General features: G+C 39.2%; 1 protein-coding gene across 5 annotated transcripts in view; it reads left to right on the top strand.

The window, feature by feature from the left end:
* ube4b (ubiquitination factor E4B, UFD2 homolog (S. cerevisiae)) overlaps positions 1-12,474 on the top strand; it is a 36,117-nt gene extending 23,643 nt beyond the window's left edge. For all 5 annotated transcript variants that reach the window (XM_010891759.4, XM_010891760.4, XM_013136493.3 and 2 more), the window contains 12 exons: positions 1,423-1,561; positions 3,081-3,180; positions 4,125-4,252; positions 4,622-4,720; positions 5,204-5,439; positions 5,630-5,756; positions 5,870-6,014; positions 9,105-9,239; positions 10,533-10,724; positions 10,927-11,101; positions 11,964-12,110; positions 12,216-12,474. In XM_010891759.4, the coding sequence (XP_010890061.2) occupies positions 1,423-1,561; positions 3,081-3,180; positions 4,125-4,252; positions 4,622-4,720; positions 5,204-5,439; positions 5,630-5,756; positions 5,870-6,014; positions 9,105-9,239; positions 10,533-10,724; positions 10,927-11,101; positions 11,964-12,110; positions 12,216-12,283 (1,691 nt within the window). In that variant the 3' untranslated portion in view covers positions 12,284-12,474. The remainder of the gene's footprint in view (positions 1-1,422; positions 1,562-3,080; positions 3,181-4,124; positions 4,253-4,621; positions 4,721-5,203; positions 5,440-5,629; positions 5,757-5,869; positions 6,015-9,104; positions 9,240-10,532; positions 10,725-10,926; positions 11,102-11,963; positions 12,111-12,215) is intronic.
* The last annotated feature ends 7,299 nt before the right edge of the window (positions 12,475-19,773 follow it).

The following is a 19,773-nucleotide window of genomic DNA, read 5'->3' as shown; positions in this document are numbered from 1 at the left end:
CTGATTTGTGGCATGACAAGGCCGTTCTTGCTTCATTAAAGCTTGTTCGTTATGATAGAAAATTAGTTGGCTATTATCTGGTAGTATGAAGTATACTGAATGTAATGAAAGTCTTTGTTTACATGATCAAATGTCAAAAATGCTTCTACGGGATGCTACGCTTTGCTTAATTTTAATTCTCCAAAATCTAAAGATGTGAAATATGTTAACCTCTCACAGAATGATGAGGTCCCTTCCTAAAGAATTGTACTTGTGTAAATGTGCTGCCTAATGGTAGACAACAAAGGGACACTATAACCAATACGGACCTAATGCACAAAATCTACTTGATCAGGATGATAAATGAATTGTACCTGCTGCACTGCATTCTAGTTGACTGTGATGTGTTCCTCCCCCCGAGATTGTGGGAGATGGACCCTAGGAATTAGTCTGTCAATGCATTGACTAATCAAAAAGGACCTTTAAACCAACTAATAAGTCTGTTCTAAAACTGTAGGCAGAGGGCTGAGATCCTGCTGCTCGACATTCAGTAAGCCGAAAGAATAAAAATTGTCCTGTCAGGGTTGTCTCGCAGACTGCTTTATTTGGGAAATAAATAGTGCGTTTATAATAAAATCTATAAGATCATTCAAATGATATGGATAGTTATGCATTCTTTAATAAAGTTTGGTAATTAAGTGACTGTGGGCTGGATTTGCAGACATGGATTAAGCCTAGTCAAGGACAAAAAGAAATCATGTTCAATAGAAAACTCCATTGAGCTTGTTTTTTTATTCCTAGACTAGGCTTAATCTGTGGCTGTGAAACCGGCCCTGTATGTTCTATAATCTTTAAGATATTATTTTATTCTATCATAACCCCAAGATGAAACAAATGATTAGGCTGTTATGCTTTATAACCCTTAAGAACAAATGTGAATACAGTCATGTGAAAAAGTATAGTTTCTATCAATTTTCAGTCTTATTATAAATTGACATTGTTGATGTTTGCTTTCCTTGTGATGTCAGTTTAAGGATTCTGGTCTAGACCAGAACAATATGAGATGTGCTTTGGAAGACACATCCTGACTTGACTGTCCGGAGTCCACTGGAAGTTGCTGCAATGAAGCAGGGCCTTAGTCAGAACATCATGACATCAACAATATCATGACATTTAGGATTTAAAAAAACAACAACATTTGTTTAGATATTCTTTTTAGATTTGGTAAAAAAAAAACGTTGTACATTTATTTCAAATATAGATTTGAAATACGTAGTTTCTTTTTGGTGATCATCATGTTGAGTACAGAAAATGTTTTATGTCAAAATATATAAAAATGTAATCTGCGTGGGGGCAAATGCTTTCTATTAGATGCACCGGTAGTGCACATGTGGTTTATTTAGCAATTGCCGGCTAACTTATGTTCAATTTTTTTATTAACAGATGACGACTCTTCCAAGTTGTCTGAACCAAAGTTCCCTACAGAATGTTTCTTTCTGACGTTGCACACCCATCATTTGTCCATCTTACCTGGCTGTCGACGTTACATCCGCAGGCTAAGAGCCATTCGGGAGTTTAACAGGTCTGTATACACACGTTTACTCACACACACACACACACACACACACACACACACACACACACACACACACACACACAAGAACATGTGACTTGATTGGCTGTAGTTGTTATACCTCTGTATTACAGTGGAAAGGATTTCATTGTCAGCATTTGTAAGAAGTGTATTAGGGTATGAGTATATGAAGACTTCAACGGGCACCAAATTTTAAGACTATTGACTGTAATTTGGAGGAACTCGCTTAGAACAAGTTTATTTTTATCTGTTGCAAAATGTTCTGGCCAGTGTGATTGAATTTGGTTGTCATTTCTGTGCTATTTTACTTGGTCTCTGTTCAGCAAAATCTTTCAAACCAGGTAATATAAGCAATTATGGTAAATGCATTACTAGAATGCACAATTGGTGGTCTATTTGCTGGGGTATGGTGCCCTAACAAGAGAGACGTAACTAAGAAGTATGTATTAAAGCGTTTGTAGACGTGTGGTGTACATCAATCAAAAGGGGAGAGCCTGGTCGTCGCCATGTTCCGCTCAGACACACAGAGCCTTAGAAGTAACCAAATCTGTTCAGAGTGGTCAATGGCGGTTGTCTTGTCACATAGAAAATCGGCCTGGCCAAGTGATTGGAGGTACAAACTCATAAATAAGTCATAACTTAATGCAGGAGAGTCTCTGGAACATCAGGATGTTTAGTTTTGCTGTAAGACACTAACATGTCATGCTGTCAACGAAAAGCTAATCTAAGGAGTCAGTGTTTAATCACCCTCATCAGGTGCACTTACAGTAGAAATCCTTAAATACTACCAGTTGGAAAAAATACAAAATGAATCAATACTTTGTTCCATGTCTTTTGGAAATAAATTGGGCAAAGAAGTAACTTATTTGCCAAAGCTTTGTATGGAAAACCTGGTATATTTGGTAGAATCTGCTTTTATGGTCAATAGCACTAAAGGAACTTTCATTATCTTATGATTTTTTTTGGGAAAGCTACATATGTCCTGCAACTCCATATCAAAATACAAAATGATCTATTCAAAATTAATCTTTAAACGATTGCATATGTTTACTTTGCACTCACAGAATTTAGTGCCTTAAAATAACAAAGAAGCAACACCTGGCCAATTCGTTGTCTGTTATATGCCTTAAAATGTGTTGTATACTAACTGTGTATAAAAATATAGTTTCAAAATGAAACAATACATTTTAGGAGTTCGAATTAACTCAAATATATGCTACAACGCTTCCAAATTATGCTTAATATTATTGTAATGTTTTCTGAAATAACAAGAAAAATAACCCAAACGTGGCAAAGTCCAAATTTGTGCTAGACGAAATAAATCACCCCATGCACACATGGCTTTTTTTAACCTAATTTAATATGTTGTGGGCTGTGCTTAAATCTAAAGAAGGCAGTCAGTTACATTATGCTGGATAGGGCCTTCCTAGCACTCATGGCTGAGTGTTAATTCAATGGGAGTCTATTCCCAAAACCCTGGCACTAACACCCTGTTTCTGCATGGTAGGACGGTGGAGGAGCTGAAGAACAGTGAGAACCAGTGGAAGGACTCTCCTCTGGCCAGCCGACACAGAGAGATGCTAAAAAGATGCAAAACTCAGCTCAAGGTTTGCTAAGCCATTTTGTTGATGATCCTCCCTCTATTTCACCTTTATGGACCTTAGTCCTCTCTTCAGTCTGCTTGTGTTCTGCTCTTTATGTGTTAACACTTATTCAGTTTAAAGTTCAATTACAGTGAAAAAAACATCTCCCTTTTTTGTGTGCAAATCATAAAGAAACAATGTGTTAAGGACAACTAAGAATTAGACTAACTTGTGGATAGCATTTTGGATACAAACGTATACAAATGTAGTTGGCCTGTACTTACTGGAAAACACAGTAAGGTGTGAAAACGCAATACCACCTTGAAAGGCAAACAAATCGGAGTTGAACCTTTGGTTGTAATTTCTGATGTTGCCAAATAGATTTTAGATGCATTATAATGCCATTATAAGGGGAGTCTGCTGATATGATAATAATGGAAACTTTGCTAATATAGCATCATATTTTATTGAAAACAATGTCATATTTCCAAGCCCCTACAATGTAATGTAGACCAAACTGTAAATTTACCCCATGTCATCTACAGACACTTGTGGCGCTAACTTAAAACAATAACATAACATAAAAAATATATATGGTATGTACCACAATCGATTGATGTTTCCCAATTTATATTTCTCCTTATTTCACAAAGTTCTATCAAATCGCTAGTGGGAAGGGAATACTTTAACCCGCTGTTCTCACACTAGCTCGACCCTCCTCTCCCTGACAGAGTTCCATGCACAGAGACAGTACCACAATTACTTTGAGCGATTTGTGAAATGATTATTTTAGATATTCTCCATTACTACCCTTTATGGCCCGGCCCAATCCCAAAATCAGAAATGTCTTCCTCTATTAGTTTCCGTCTGTTCATTGCTATCTGACATTTGCTCCCTGCATGGTGCCAATGACTTATAAATATAGCTGTACTTAAAATTCCTCAATCTTTAATATTTGGTCCTGACAGAAACTAGTGCGCTCCAAAGCCTGTGCTGATGCTGGTCTTCTCGACGAGAATCTTTTACGTAGATGCCTGCAGTTCTACAGTATGGTCATTCAGCTAATCCTGCGCATGGTTGACCCTGCTTACCCACAGTAAGTCACTCAGCCACATGTAGGAGCTTTCTTATATCTGGAATACGCCGTTATAGGGTCAACAGACTGCAAAGTATTCAAGCATTTCACCAGTACAAAATAATTGATGGTTCCAACCCATGCTGACAAACAGAGAAATCTTTAGCTGCATATCAGCGACGCCCCTAATCAAGTTACAAGTTTTACACATGTATATAGGACACAGAATGCAACAATCTTTGTGTACAGTTTGAAGTAAGTTGAAGATAGTTTTACAAATATTGTTAACTAATCTAAGCAAACAAATTTAGCAAATATTTATGTTGGAATAATCTTCCTCGTCTTTGTTTTATGACCCATGACTTGTATTAAATTGATCACTTTTTGCAGCATGACTCTACCATTGAATCTGGATGTCCCAAAAAGCTTTGCTGCTCTGCCAGAGTTTTACATTGAAGATGTGGCTGAATTCCTGCTTTTTGTAGTGCAGTAAGTCTACAGATTGTCAAATTAATTACGTAGAAAGTACTGGGCTAGACCATAAAGGCGAAGAGTAAGTAGAAGTGCAATAGCTTCAATTTACCCTGTTGTACCTGAAGCAAATATTCTTCCATCTTTTCTGAATGCTGTTGTATGAGGGGGGCCGGGAGGATTCCTGACTTTATACTACGCCTGACAAATTCACGCGTCTACTCTTGTATTAATAAATATATGGGAAGGATTATCCTCATCTTCCTCCCTGTTCAGTGCATTCTTTCTCCTCCCCTCCTTAAACGCATTTCTGGAAATTATCCAATATCCCTCTTTAGCGCAGAGTGGAAGTAGGCTATACATTTATTATTCATTGTCTTTAACCCCTCCCAAATTATTTAAATAATTTTGGGAAAGAGAGGAGTTCTGAAAATGTGTTTACGGGTCAGGGTTAATTGCTTTGGACTGACAGTTGGCATCCACTTTCCATACCCCCGTCAGGTATTCCCCTCAGGTCCTGTATGAGCCCTGTGTCCAGGACATTGTCACCTTCCTGGTAGTGTTCATCTGTAGTCAGAACTACATCCGGAACCCCTACCTGATCGCCAAGCTGGTGGAGGTGCTGTTTGTTACCAATCCGGCAGTGCAGCCACGTACCCAGCGCTTCTCCGAAATGATGGAGAACCACCCCTTGTCTGTCAAACAGTTGGTCCCGGCCCTCATGAAGTTCTACACTGGTGAGACCACTTGGTGCAGAGGGCGATTTCTCACACTGTTGTCAACAAACTGGCTTTGCTCTTTTATTTTCAAGCATGGTTTCATTAACCACTGTTACTGCAACCTTAACGGTAACCGCTTGACTTGGCTAGAAAACTGACAGGTAGACTGATTTTAAACAGGCTCTTGATTGTGCATTACCTCCCACAGACGTGGAGCATACCGGTGCCACCAGCGAGTTTTACGATAAGTTTACCATCCGCTACCACATCAGCACCATCTTCAAGAGCCTTTGGCAGAACGTGGGCCACCACGGCACCTTCCTGGAGGAGTTCAAGTCAGTGGGCTGTGATCATTATTTATCTATCGCCGTTTCCATAACGGTGAAAGCCTTGTCTATACAGGTCACTGTTTTTTTACGCTGCGTGCTGCTTGTAAAATGTCCTCTAGCTCTGGGAAGCAGTTTGTTCGGTACATCAACATGCTGATCAACGACACCACCTTTCTGCTGGACGAGAGCCTGGAATCCCTAAAACGCATTCATGAGGTCCAGGAGGAGATGAAGAATAAAGACCAGTGGGATCAGCTTTCCAGGGTCAGTACAGAACACATGAAGTGTATTTTTAAATAACCTTTTTAGACAGGTTTTCAACTAACCAAATCCTAAGATATTTGTAGGATCAAACATGTTCCACAACATATCTATTTGTGGTAGCAATTTTGGGGTCAACCAGAAGTAGATTTTGGGACCAAGAGAATAGCATATACTTAGATTTATTTGGATTCCTCAAAATGTAAAATCCCAGATTTCATTTTGTGAAACCGCTTCAGCAAGAGCTGAGTGAATAGCACTCAGCAGTATAAAAATTAAAATAATTTATCACGAAGATACAGGTATCATTTATGTATAGAATGAACAATTAACAACCCCAAATTTAACCACATGGGGCTTGTTTGTTAACTACAAGAAATGCAAACTGCAAGTCATGAAATTTTTTATTTAAAGATAATGATCTTATGAATCCATTCATTATCACATAGTAGTTTGGCTCCTTTTTAAGTCATAATGAGAACAGAAATCACCCAAATGGCCCTGATCAAAAGTTTACATACCCTTGAATGTTTGGCCTTGTTACAGACACACAAGGTAAAACACACAGGTGATAATGGCAATTAAAGTTTAATTTCCCACACCTGTTGCTTTTAAATTGCAATAATGTTTGTGTTTAAATAGTAAATGAATTTGTTAGTTCTCATATGGATGCACTGAGCAGACTAGATACTGAGCCATGGGGAGCAGAAAAGAACTGTCAAAAGACCTGCGTAACAAGGTAATGGAACTTTATATATATGGAAATTGATATAAAAATATATCCAAAGCCTTGCAAATACCAGTCAGTACTGTTCAATCTCTTATTAAGAATGTCAGGTAGACCAAGAAAGATTTCAGCCAAAACTGCCATAAGAATAGATCAGAATTCAAAGAAGTAACCTCAGAAGAAATGGAAGCTGCTCTGGAAAAAGACAGTGTGGTTGTTTCAAGGAGCGATACTTGAACAAAAATGAGCTGCCATTCTGTTATGACCTACAGTTGAATGTGAATCCCTTAAAAAATAAAAGACCTGTTTTGCCTGCTCACTAATGTTTTCTTTACAAAAGGTACATACACTCACCTAAAGGATTATTAGGAACACCTGTTCAATTTCTCATTAATGCAATTATCTAATCAACCAATCACATGGCAGTTGCTTCAATGCATTTAGGGGTGTGGTCCTAGTCAAGACAATCTCCTGAACTCCAAACTGAATGTCAGAATGGGAAAGAAAGGTGATTTAAGCAATTTTGAGCGTGGCATGGTTGTTGGTGCCAGACGGGTTGGTCTGAGTATTTCACAATCTGCTCAGTTACTGGGATATTCACGCACAACCATTTCTAGGTTTTACAAAGAATGGTGTGAAAAGGGAAAAACATCCAGTATGCGGCAGTCCTGTGGGCGAAAATGCCTTGTTGATGCTAGAGGTCAGAGGAGAATGGGCCAACTGATTCAAGCTGATAGAAGAGCAACTTTGACTGAAATAACCACTCGTTACAACCGAGGTATGCAGCAAAGCATTTGTGAAGCCACAACACGCACAACCTTGAGGCGGATGGGCTACAACAGCAGAAGACCCCACCGGGTACCACTCATCTCCACTACAAATAGGAAAAAGAGGCTACAATTTGCACAAGCTCACCAAAATTGGACAGTTGAAGACTGGAAGAATGTTGCCTGGTCTGATGAGTCTCGATTTCTGTTGAGACATTCAGATGGTAGAGTCAGAATTTGGCGTAAACAGAATGAGAACATGGATCCATCATGCCTTGTTGCCACTGTGCAGGCTGGTGGTGGTGGTGTAATGGTGTGGGGGATGTTTTCTTGGCACACTTTAGGCCCCTTAGTGCCAATTGAGCATCGTTTAAATGCCACGGCCTACCTGAGCATTGTTTCTGACCATGTCCATCCCTTAATGACCACCATGTACCCATCCTCTGATGGGATAATGCACCATGTCACAAAGCTCAAATCGTTTCAAATTGGTTTCTTGAACATGATAATGAGTTCACTGTACTGAAATGGCCCCCACAGTCACCAGATCTCAACCCAATAGAGCATCTTTGGGCTGTGGTGGAACAGGAGCTTGGTGCCCTGGATGTGCATCCCACAAATCTCCATCAACTGCAAGATGCTATCCTATCAATATGGGCCAACATTTCTAAAGAATGCTTTCAGCACCTTGTTGAATCAATGCCACGTAGAATTAAGGCAGTTCTGAAGGCGAAAGGGGGTCAAACACAGTATTAGTATGGTGTTCCTAATAATACCTTAGGTGAGTGTGTATTACCAATTCTCCACAAATATGCAAACATTTGAGCACAACTATATCCTTCAACAGGCCTAATGAAGACATTTTCAGTAAGATTCAGTGATCTTTTTGTATTGAAAGCCTACAACAAGTGAACTAACGAAACAACACAGCTTATCTTACCATCTAAGGCTTTGACAATATAATTCACTCCCAGAGTAGTCAATGTTATAGTTGTTTCCTTAGCATTGACTCCGGGATCCTAGCAAGACAACAGTTTAGAGATAAGAGCACCGTTTCCCAACTTTATGGGACACTCTAGAAATTACTGTTGAGTTAAAAATATGTATTAAAACTCAAGAGATAAATGGTGCAATTGTTTCCTTGTTATCAAGGACATCTTTTTCTGTGAATAGCTGCTGTGAAAACTGAGACTCTTAACATCAAAGGGTTCCTGCATTGTAGATCAGTTGTTATAGCTGATCATGTATTCCACTATAATGTATTCTTTTTTCATTATTTAATGATTAGCAGGCTTAACAGTTTTATATAATGACCACCTGCTGCTGCTGTCTGTTAGAAGCCTCTACAATTGCATTTTTATCAGTACACAAAATGATCTGGTGTGACAGTGCGTTTGAGGCAATGTTCATCAGGGTTTTCAGCTTCCTAGAATTTGTGTGGGTTTCCAATTCAATGTGTGTTTCCACACAAAATGGTATTTTTGCTTTTCAAATAAGATTTACATATACTTAAGTTCCTCAGTTTCTTGAATGTCTGTCAGTCTGAACTTGAGGTTATTTTTCTAGCCTCAGCCTATGCCTTCCTACTCCCATCCTCAGGAGCAGCAGCAGAGCCGCCAGTCCCAGCTGACCCAGGACGAGCGAGTGTCACGCTCCTACTTGGCTCTGGCCACGGAGACTGTTGACATGTTTCACATCCTCACTAAGCAGGTCCAGAAGCCCTTCCTCCGGCCCGTAAGTACTACTTTGACCTAGGGCTGGGCGATATGGCAAAATAATATATTCCCTGTTTATTTGACATATGACAATATACACTTGGAATTGGAATTTCCAGTAATGTTGTCACTCCAGGGTAGAGTAAGCCATTTGTGTAAATATATACACTGCTATAGCAGTGTAGAAATGGAAAGTTGATACCAACACTACTGTTGTTTGCTCCTTGGGGTTTAAGGCCGGGTGTCTCTGTAAAGCACTTTGTGACAACTGCTGTTGTAAAAAGGGCTTTATAAATAAATTTGATTGATTGATACCTAATGGACAAATGGTTAAAACTAGGCATGTGACAAACAATTTACTTTATATACAGGCATTTTGTTAAAGGCTTTTGGTTAAAATCTTAAAATGCCATGTGAATTGGCAAGTTTATCTCATTGTAAGAAACTTGAATCACTTTATTAGTAAGCCGAAGATTCACAAGGCATAGCATGCATGTTTCAGATCTGCCCATCATCAATAACACTTGTCTACAGCACATTGTTAGGAAATTGTGGCCAGTATTGGAAAAATTTTCGATGACAGTATCAGATCAATTAATTCCTAGCTATAGTAATGTGTGTTTGAATAATATTCTTAATGAAACATTAAATAAGATTTGTGGAAATCCTTTCTCCCTCCACTGCAGTCTGATCCACTTGTTGCTAGAACATTGGGGTATATGTACTTGCTCCCTTTATAATTGTTTTTGGTTCTTGGCTTTTATTTTTCCAAAATAGCTGTTGCTTTCACCATCAGGTTGTTTTATACTTGTTTCAAGGAAGCTGCATGAAGTTGAGGAAAATGAAAAAAATACATGAAATCCTTACTTTGACAATTAATGTTCATCATCATAATTGTACTTCTTATAATGATAAAACTTTTTTTCTTTTTATAAAAAAAAAAATCACCAGCGAAGACATGTTTTGAGTATTTTAAGGGAAAGGTGGATGCTAGAAAAAAATGTACTAAAGCCATGGTGATGCTCTTTGAAGGCGGTATGTTATGACTGACAGAAAAACAAGATCTCTTACTTAAAGAAATTCATGGTACACCCTGTGACATTTTATGTTGGTCATTCTATTTGTTTTTCTGCTGCAATAAAACATTTTGCTGCAGTACAAAATACTAGGAAGGAAAGGTGAAAAGGGTATTACTGGCCTCACTTCAAAACTGCCCATAAAATCTTTCTGTTCATGTATGCAAGTACAATTCTTAATCACCTCTGTACATATTTTTCATGGGATCAGAATTTTATTGCTCTATGCGTTCCAGGAACTGGGGCCTCGTCTGGCGGCAATGCTGAACTTTAACCTTCAGCAACTTTGTGGTCCCAAGTGTCGGGACCTGAAGGTAGAGAACCCAGAGAAGTATGGTTTTGAACCCAAAAAGCTCTTGGACCAACTTACTGACATTTACCTGCAACTTGACTGTGCCCGCTTTGCCAAGGCCATTGCTGATGACCAGGTAACTGTAGTAGAATGATACCTACGTTTTTTTCATTCATATTTTGGATGTTGTAACTTCCACATTTTATAATTTTGTTGCAGTTGTTCACCAAAAAATTATTAAATCCATTTCTGTCACAACTTTAACTCAACAAAATATGAGCGTCTATGTAATCTATTGGAAAAACGCCCTAGGTTTATATGTTAATTTGCCTTTCCAGCGGTCGTACAGTAGAGAGCTCTTCGAGGAAGTGATTTCCAAGATGAAGAAAGCTGGCATCAAGTCCACCATAGCCATTGAAAAGTTCAAGCTACTATCGGAGAAAGTGGAGGAGATAGTTGCCAGGAACTCTCAGTCCGAAATGGACTACAGTGATGCACCTGATGAGTTTAAAGGCAAGTGTTCACCTTTAAAATTTGCTTTGAAATTTGCTCTAAACATGCAGGTGTTTGAGCTTTAATATTAATATTCTCTTGTTTTTTTAGTACCTATTTTCCCTCATAGCAGCTGCATGTTGATTCAGGTGCAATGCCCCAACACATTCATATCAAATCTTCCTTCCTCTCGTAAAGCGTCCTAATTTATAAGACAGTTTTCTTTGATCTTGTGTGGGCCGTGGCCATTTAAGCCACAAACAAGTGGATGAGTGTGGCTGCTATAGACATTAGCTTTTGTTTGGGGAAACACGACTTGTTGGCTAGCTTTTTTTGTCATTTATTCTAGCTGGAAATGGAAGTATGAGTTTCAGCCAGAGTCATTCTCCTGTTTTGTATAACAAACTGAGCATGAAAAAAGAAAATGGCGCAAATCCAAGAATTGTCTGAGGTCAGGCACACAAGTCTATCAATGTTTCTGTTGCTACTATACATAATGGCTGCCAAACAGAACTTGATGGCGCCAAAGCTTTTTTCAAATGGACAAGAATGCACCTTGATCAATTACTTCACAGAATCGAGCTGAACTTCCTACAGAAGGTATGATAGCTTCAACTCAGTTTGCCGGTGGAAACAGTAATATCAAGATCTCTGGGAATGCACATGTTGCCTTAAGATTGTCCATGCCTGCCTCCAATTTTCTATCTGACCCCAGACAATTCTCTGGTATTTTTTTTTAATAAAATAAGTCTAAGTGAGTAAATGCTCTGCATAACAGGAATTTTCAGAATAGACACTATTTAGTAGAACTATTGTTTAAAATTAACTATTTCAAATAGAAGCAAATGAAAACATTATTTGTGTTTGTGTGGGCGGGCAACAGACCCTCTGATGGACACCCTAATGACTGACCCTGTGATACTGCCGTCCGGGAACATTATGGACCGAGCCATCATCCTCCGCCACCTTCTCAACTCCCCCACTGACCCCTTCAACAGACAGCCGCTCAACGAAAGCATGCTGGAGTCACGTATGTACACACACCTCAAAGTCATATTCACTTCAACGGCAATACATATGCACTTCACTTAAAGGCCCAGACCCTTTTCTGACATTTACCTCTTTCATTGTACAGTCCCTGAACTAAAGGAGAGGATCCAGACATGGATGAGGGAGAAGCAAGGGCAGGGACGTTTCCTGTAGTGATGCTCCTTCCCATCGACCGCCAGTAAGGGATGTTACCACCGCGCCTGAATAAAATACCATCAAGAACAGGGGGAAAAATACCAGATTCAGTTTTTCTTCCCTTTATGCTAATTTTCTCGTGTCGTCATCTGAAGGCCCTTGGCTCTAAAACGAAACATAATAAAGTTAAGACTTTTAAAAGACTTTTACTCATGACTTTGTGTATATATGTCTGTCTACACATACTGTATATTTTATACAGAAAATGCATGTAACACTACAATGTTATGCAGTTGACAGCTTGAAGGTCTTAGCAGCAGAATTAGGTGGCTTCGTTCATTTTACCCCTTTCCAAGACTTGATGTATACTTGGTGGCTAATTTATAATATCTCAGCATAATGAAAGGGAGAGTTATGCATTTAGGATTTGTTAGTTGGGGTCTGATTAGTGATACTTTAAGTGATACATTAAAGTCGCTAATTTTGTTTTTCATAACCATGCAGTTTACAACTTTTGCCATTTGCTGACCCAGGCTAGGGTAGGGTTATACAACACACACACACACACACACAGTATATACCCACCCATGCATACAGTGCCATGAGAATGTATTTTCCCCCCTTACTGATTTCCTCTATTATTGCATATTTGTCACACTGACTGGTGTAGGATCTTCATACAAAATGGAATGTAAGACGCAAAGAACCAGAGTAAACACAAAATTCAGTGTTGATACTACAATTGTATTTATTTAAGGAAAACAAAACCAAACCAAACACTCCCTGTTATTTGAGATCAGTCTTTCACATTGCTGTGGTGGAATCTTGGCCTAGTTTTCTTTTTAGAATTGCTGTAATTCAGCGATGTTGGACAATTTTCAAGCATGAACTGCTTGTTTAAGGTCCTGCCACAGCATTTTGATGGGGTTTAAGTCAGGCCTTTGACTACGCCACTCCATAACATGAATTTCCTTTGGGCCATTCTGTGGTATACTTACTATTGTATTTAGGATCAATGTCCTGGTGCATAACCCAATTATGATTCAGCTTAAGATCATGTGTTAATGACTGGACATTCTCCATCGAATTTTCTGGTATAGAGGAGAATTCGTTACCTTCAATGATGGGAAGTCTTCTAGGCCCTGAGGCAGCAAACCTAACAGGACCTGTGTCTCATCTGTTCACAGGACATTATCCCAAACAACATGGGGATCATATGTTTTTTCTGCGAATGTGAGACAAACATCAATGTCTCTCTTAGACAGCAGTAGTTGGCACCTTGCAATTCTCCCATAAATAAACATTTTGCTCAGTCTCTCTTTATTGTGGAATCATGAAGCTGACCTTAGCTAAGGCTAGAGAGACCTGCATTTCTATAGGTGTTGCCCGGGGTGTTTTTGTGACTTCCCGGATGAGTTGTCACTGCGCCCGTCTGGGAATTTTGGTAGGCTGGCCACACCTGAGAAGATTCATCAGTGTTTCAAGTTTTCTCCATTTAGAGGTAATGGTTCACACTATGGTTTGCTTGAGTCCCAGTGCCTTAGAAATGGGATTGTTAACCTTTCCAGACTGATATATCTCAACTTATTTCCTCTTTTGATCGAAGCATGTTGTGTTGCTTGTTGAGACCTTGTAGCATACTTCACATTGCTTTTGAGGTTCCATTTAAGTTGTTTTGATTGAACAGGGCTGGCAGTAAGAAAGCCTGGGTATGTCTGTTCTAACTGAATCCAATGATGAATTGAATGTGGTTAATGGGTTGACTGAGTAAATAAGGGGGCAATCACTTTTTCACCTGGGGCCAGTTGGTGTTAACAGACACATCATCAACTGTACGGAGGAGACTGCATGATTTATGCCTTTACCGAATTGCTGCCAAAAAACTACTGAAGGACACCAATAATAATAGGAGACTTGCTTGGGCCAAGACACGTCTCTGCATGTGTGGTTTCCACCGTGAAGCAAGTAGGCTGAGTGATAGTGTAGGGGTGCTTTGCTGGTCTCACTGTCGGTAAGTTATTTAGAATTGAAGGCTCACCCATCCAGCATGGCTACCGCAGCATTCTGCAGCGATACGCCATCCCATCTGGTTTGTTTTTCCACAGGACAAAACACACCTACAGTCCCTGTAAGGGCTATTTGAACAAGAAGGAGAGTGATGGATGCATCAGTTAACCTGTCCTCCACAATTACCTGACCTCTGCCCAAGTGAGATGGTTTGGGATGAGTTGAACTGCAAAGTGAAGGAAAATCATCCAACAACTGCTCAGCATACGTTATGTGGGGACTCCTGTTCAAGAGAATGCAAAGGGTGGCTAACTTGAAGACTATTAAATATGAATATATTTAGTTTTTTTGTTACTACATTATTCCATAATGTGTTGTTTAATAGTTTTGATGTTTTCTCAATGTGGGAAAAAGTAAAACTTAGATATATGGTATAACACCAATTCAATTAAACTTCAGGGATATCAATCTGTCCAGTTAGGAAGCATAAGTGATTATGAAGTCACCTGTGTCACCTGTTTTGCTGAAAATTAAAGTGACAACAGGTACACTGGAGAGGCAACAGCAAGACAACCCCCAAAAAGGAGTGCAATTGCTCTGTCCTCATCCTTCCTGACTGATTCTTCTCTAGTTTTGGATTTTGCTAGTGTCCTAATCACTACTGGTAGCATGAGGCGGGACCTGCAGCCCATTCAGGTTGCGCAGGTACTCCAGCTCCTCCAGGATGGCACATCCATACATGCTGTTGCAAGAAGGTTTGCTGTGTCTCCCAGTACAGTCTCAAGAGCATGGGGGAGATACCAGGAGACAGGCTGTTACACGAGGAGATCTGGACAGGGCCGTAGAAGGGCATCAACCCAGCAGCAGGACTGGTATCTGCTCCTTTGTTTGAGGAGGAACAGGAGGAGCACTGTCAGAAACAGACACCATGAGGGTGGCATGAGTGCCCAATGTCCTCTTGTGGGAACTGTACTCACTGTCCAGCACTGTGCAACTCCATTGGCATTCGCCAGAGAAAAACTGGAAATGGCAGGTCCGCCATTGTCGCCATGTTCTCTTCACAGATGAGAGCAGGTTCACACTGAGCATGTGACGGACAGGAAAGAGTCTGGAGTTGCTGGTTTGGTGGAGGAATATCCTTGGAGGGTCGCACAGACCTCCATGTGCTTGCCAACATGACCCTGACTGCTGTTGGGTACCGGAATGAAATCCTCAGACCCGTCGTCAGTCCTTACATTGGTGCAGGACAATGCCCATCCTCATGTGGCCAGAGTGTGTAGACAGTTCCTGGATGACAAAGGCACTGATGCCATTGACTGGCTATTGCGTTCCCCGACTTGAATCCAACTGAGAACCTCTGGGACGTTATGTATCGGTGCGTCTGACACAGGTAGCACCACAGACTGTCCAGGAACTCTCTGTTGCCCTGATCCAGGTCTGGGAGGAGATCTCCCAGGACACCATCCGTCGTCTCATCAGGAGCATGCCCAGATGTTTTTGGGAGTGCATACATGCATGTGGGGGCCATACACACTACTGAGTCACATTATGAGTTGCTGTGATGAAATTCACACAAGTTGGAACAGCCTGGGATTTAAATTATTTACTTAGATTTTTGGTTTGAATCCAGTCCTCCGTTGGTTGGTGATTTTGGTTTCTACTGACCATTGTTACGTCATTTTGTTCTCAATGAATTACACATTGTACAGTAAAGATTTTGATCTTTAATATATTTTGTTCATTGAAACCCAATGTGTGATTTAAGTGTTCCATTTTTATTTTGCCATATATATATATATATATATATATATATATATATATATTAAGAGACCACTGCACCTTTTTCTTTTCTTTCCAATAAAGTTGAAAAGGAAGGTTTTGAGTGAGGAACAGAAGGGTTAAAATTAAGAGACCACATTTTAGCTTTTTTTTTTATGACAACATAAAAAAGTTGAAAAGGATAGTTTTGAGTGAGGAACTGAAGCGTTCAATTTGCAGTGGTTTCTTAATTTTAACCCTTCTGTTCCTCACTCAAAACTTTCCTTTTCAACTTTATGTTGTCAGTAGTTTATAGAACAAAAAAATATATTTTTACTGAAAAAATAAACCCAATGGGGCATATTTGATTAATATGTTTTCACTGCATCTTTCTATTTATCTGGTTATGGAATATATAACACATTTTAATTTCATGATTATTCCTTGGTCTGGAAGTAGCCTGTGTCCCCATCTAGAAAAAGTGATGACGCTTTGACCTAAATAATTAGAGCCCTATTTTAAAACAGTCTATTCTAGTTGCACATTACGCAGGTTTTTGACCTAGTCGTAACACAATCTCTGCAATAGTTTTTCTTTTTTATTATTTTTTTTCAAAAATAAATACTGTTTCCCTTTTTATTGATCTGTCTAATGCCTTTGACAATGTTATTCATGGGCTTTCATCAATTGGCCTGAACCAGCCTGCTTGTTGCTAATTTAAAAATATTTTAAAGAACAGAAAGCCTCAACACCCTTTTCCCTCCCCTTTTCCCCATTGCAAAATTATACTTCCTGGATCTAAAAGCTGTTCTTCTTTGAAAAACATGGGAGAACTGAGGGGAAGAGTCTACAAGGGAGTACCAAGGATTTCTAAGGATCTGGAGAGATTGATATATGTTCTCCCACCTGATCAAAAGTTTTGGAGACCATTTAAGTGCATGGGGGGTGCACAAAGAACAGAATTCAGTAGTGCTGAGAATTGTGGCATGTGGATACTACTGTTATCTTTTAAACATGCATAACTTTCTGTCAGATTTGATCTCCCCTCCCTGATTTATAAGGATTCTGATTCAATAAACACATATAATCTCTAAAAAAATTATTTTAAGTATAAAAACTTCCCATTCATAAGAATACTCACCAACCTATCAACATCGCCTTGGTCGCCCATACTCTTCATTTTGGACATCAAACATTCTACCCAAAACATCAGACCGCATGCAGAATACATGGTTATGATATCAAAGACACCTTGAATTAAATGTCTCGAAAGGTGGATGGCTAAAGCTTAATCAATCTGTTTTGCAGTTTTCATGACTACAGAATCAATTGGAATTCGAGTTAACTAATGCTTACAAGCAGGACCCCTCTTGATCCCCTCTTCTTTTTAAGGTTTCCTGCTGGAAGACAGAGTTCTTTCCCTTGTTAGACAGAGTTAATATCTTCAACATGTTTTTTCTCTGGAAATTGCTTTACCTCTTCTGGAATATCTGCATATTTGTACTTAAGTCCTTTTATGAACAACTGGACTCTAACTTCAGTTAATGTATCTCTGTATCTTTGTGCTGCTACGATTTAGGTTGATGATGCCAGAATCATCCATCTGGCTTAAAATGGAGCATCCCACTTTAAGAAGTATTTTCATAGTCATAAACCTATTATGGTAGAATACGCATTTGGAAGACAATTTAAACCACTATCCTAGCTGCTCCTGATAGCAAGGAAATCCTCTTTCATGCCTTGAAACATTGATTTGTGTTTATGTGTGTTGAATGTGCTCAAGCAGAGGATTGTAAGCATGTGAGGTCCGCTAAATGAAAATGGATTTTAGGTTAATTTCTTTTCCATGGTGTAAAACTGACAATTAGCATGGATGAATTAAATGTAAAACATGCTATTCTGTTTCTTTGGAATAAAATGTCTAGCAAACTGTCATGTTTTCATGCCCTTGCTAAAATGAAATAAGGTAGTAGCATTGCAGATGTATGGAATAGGCAACACACACGCACAGGGAAAACAAAGGACTTTTAATTAAAGAACTAAGAAGCAACAAAAAAATGTAACATGGAAACAGAAACAATTTTACAGTGGAACTAGATCCAAATTGACCACAAGTGACTCAAATCAAGTGGTAAAAACATCTAAACAATTAACAGCGGAAACACTATGCCTGAGCTCCATTTTGAGTGTCATAGCAAAGAACTTGAATGCTTTTGTAGATGTCATATTTCTGTTTGTTCTTTTTTAACACATTTGCAAAAATGTTTAAAAAACAGTTTTTGGTGTATTGTGTAGATTCAAATCTATTAAATCCATTTTAGAATAAGGCTGTAATGTAACAAAATGTGGAAAATGTGAAGAGGTTGGAATACTTTTCAAATGCACTGTAGACCTGCTGCTAAACGTGCCTCTACCAAATATTGATTAAATGAGGTATTGTATTAATTTAGAACAATTTGTGGATTTTATTTTTCACTTTGACATTATGCAGTTTTTGTGTTGAGCAGTAGCCAAAACTCAAGGCCAACTGAGGTGATTACTTTTGAGAGCAATATGTTACATGTGGTTGAGGAAACATGGGTTGGGCTCTAAAGAACACCAGCTATATTTTTTTGCAACATTTCAAATCTTGTTAGAGTATAGAAACATGTGGTCATGCAGGAGCATTTTCAAATATGGCCAGTCACAACCCCACGGAATGAAATAATGTACACATGTTAACAAAAACGTTTGACACACAGTTTGTCAAATATTGTGTTGTAGTTCTAGTTAACTCCAACAATACATGAACAATACTTAATTTCAAGTCAGAAAAGCAGTTACATCAAAAATCTGTTTGAATGTACAAAGAAATAAAGTAAGATATGGTTTAAAAATACAGATTTACAATATGATATTTATAGCAGAAGACAATATAATACATATAGTAGGGAGAACAAGTATTTGATAACCTGCAAAAGCAGCAGTGTTTCCATCTTACAAAGCACATAGAAGTCTGTAATTTTTACCATAGGTACTCTTCAACTGTGAGTGACGGAATCAAAAAAAAAAATCACATTGTATGATTTAAGTAATTAATTTGCATTTTATTGAATGACATAAGTATTTCATACATCAGAAAAGCAAAACTTAATATTTGGTACAGAAACCTTTGTTTGCAATTACAGAGATCATACGTTTCCTGTACTTCTTGACCAGGTTTGCACACACTGCAGCAGGGATTTTGGCCCCCTCCTCCATACAGACCTTCTCCAGATCCTTCAGGTTTTGGGGCTGTCGCTGGGCAATACAGACTTTCAGCTCCCTCAAAAGATTTTCTATTGGGTTCAGGTTTGGAGTCTGGCTAGGCCACTCCAGGACCTTGAGATGCTTCTTACGGAGCCACTCCTTAGTTGCCCTGGCTGTGTGTTTCGGGTCGTTGTCATGCTGGAAGACCCAGCCACGACCTATCTTCAATGCTCTTACTGAGGGAAGGAGGTTGTTGGCCAAGATCCTGCGATTCATGGCCCCATCCATCCTCCACTCAATACGGTGCAGTCGTCCTGTCCCCTTTGCAGAAAAGCATTCCCAAAGAATGATGTTTCCACCTCCATGCTTCACGGTTGGGATGGTGTTCTTGGGGTTGTACTCATCCTTCTTCTTCCTCCAAACACAGCGAGTGGAGTTTAGACCAAAAAGCTATATTTTTGACTCATCAGACCACATGACCATCTCCCATTCCTCCTCTCGATCATCCAGATGGT

The sequence above is a fragment of the Esox lucius genome, chromosome 12, assembly GCF_011004845.1.
Source record: "Esox lucius isolate fEsoLuc1 chromosome 12, fEsoLuc1.pri, whole genome shotgun sequence".
Classification (NCBI taxonomy): Eukaryota; Metazoa; Chordata; class Actinopteri; order Esociformes; family Esocidae; genus Esox; species Esox lucius.
This window is presented reverse-complemented; position numbering and strand designations above follow the sequence as displayed.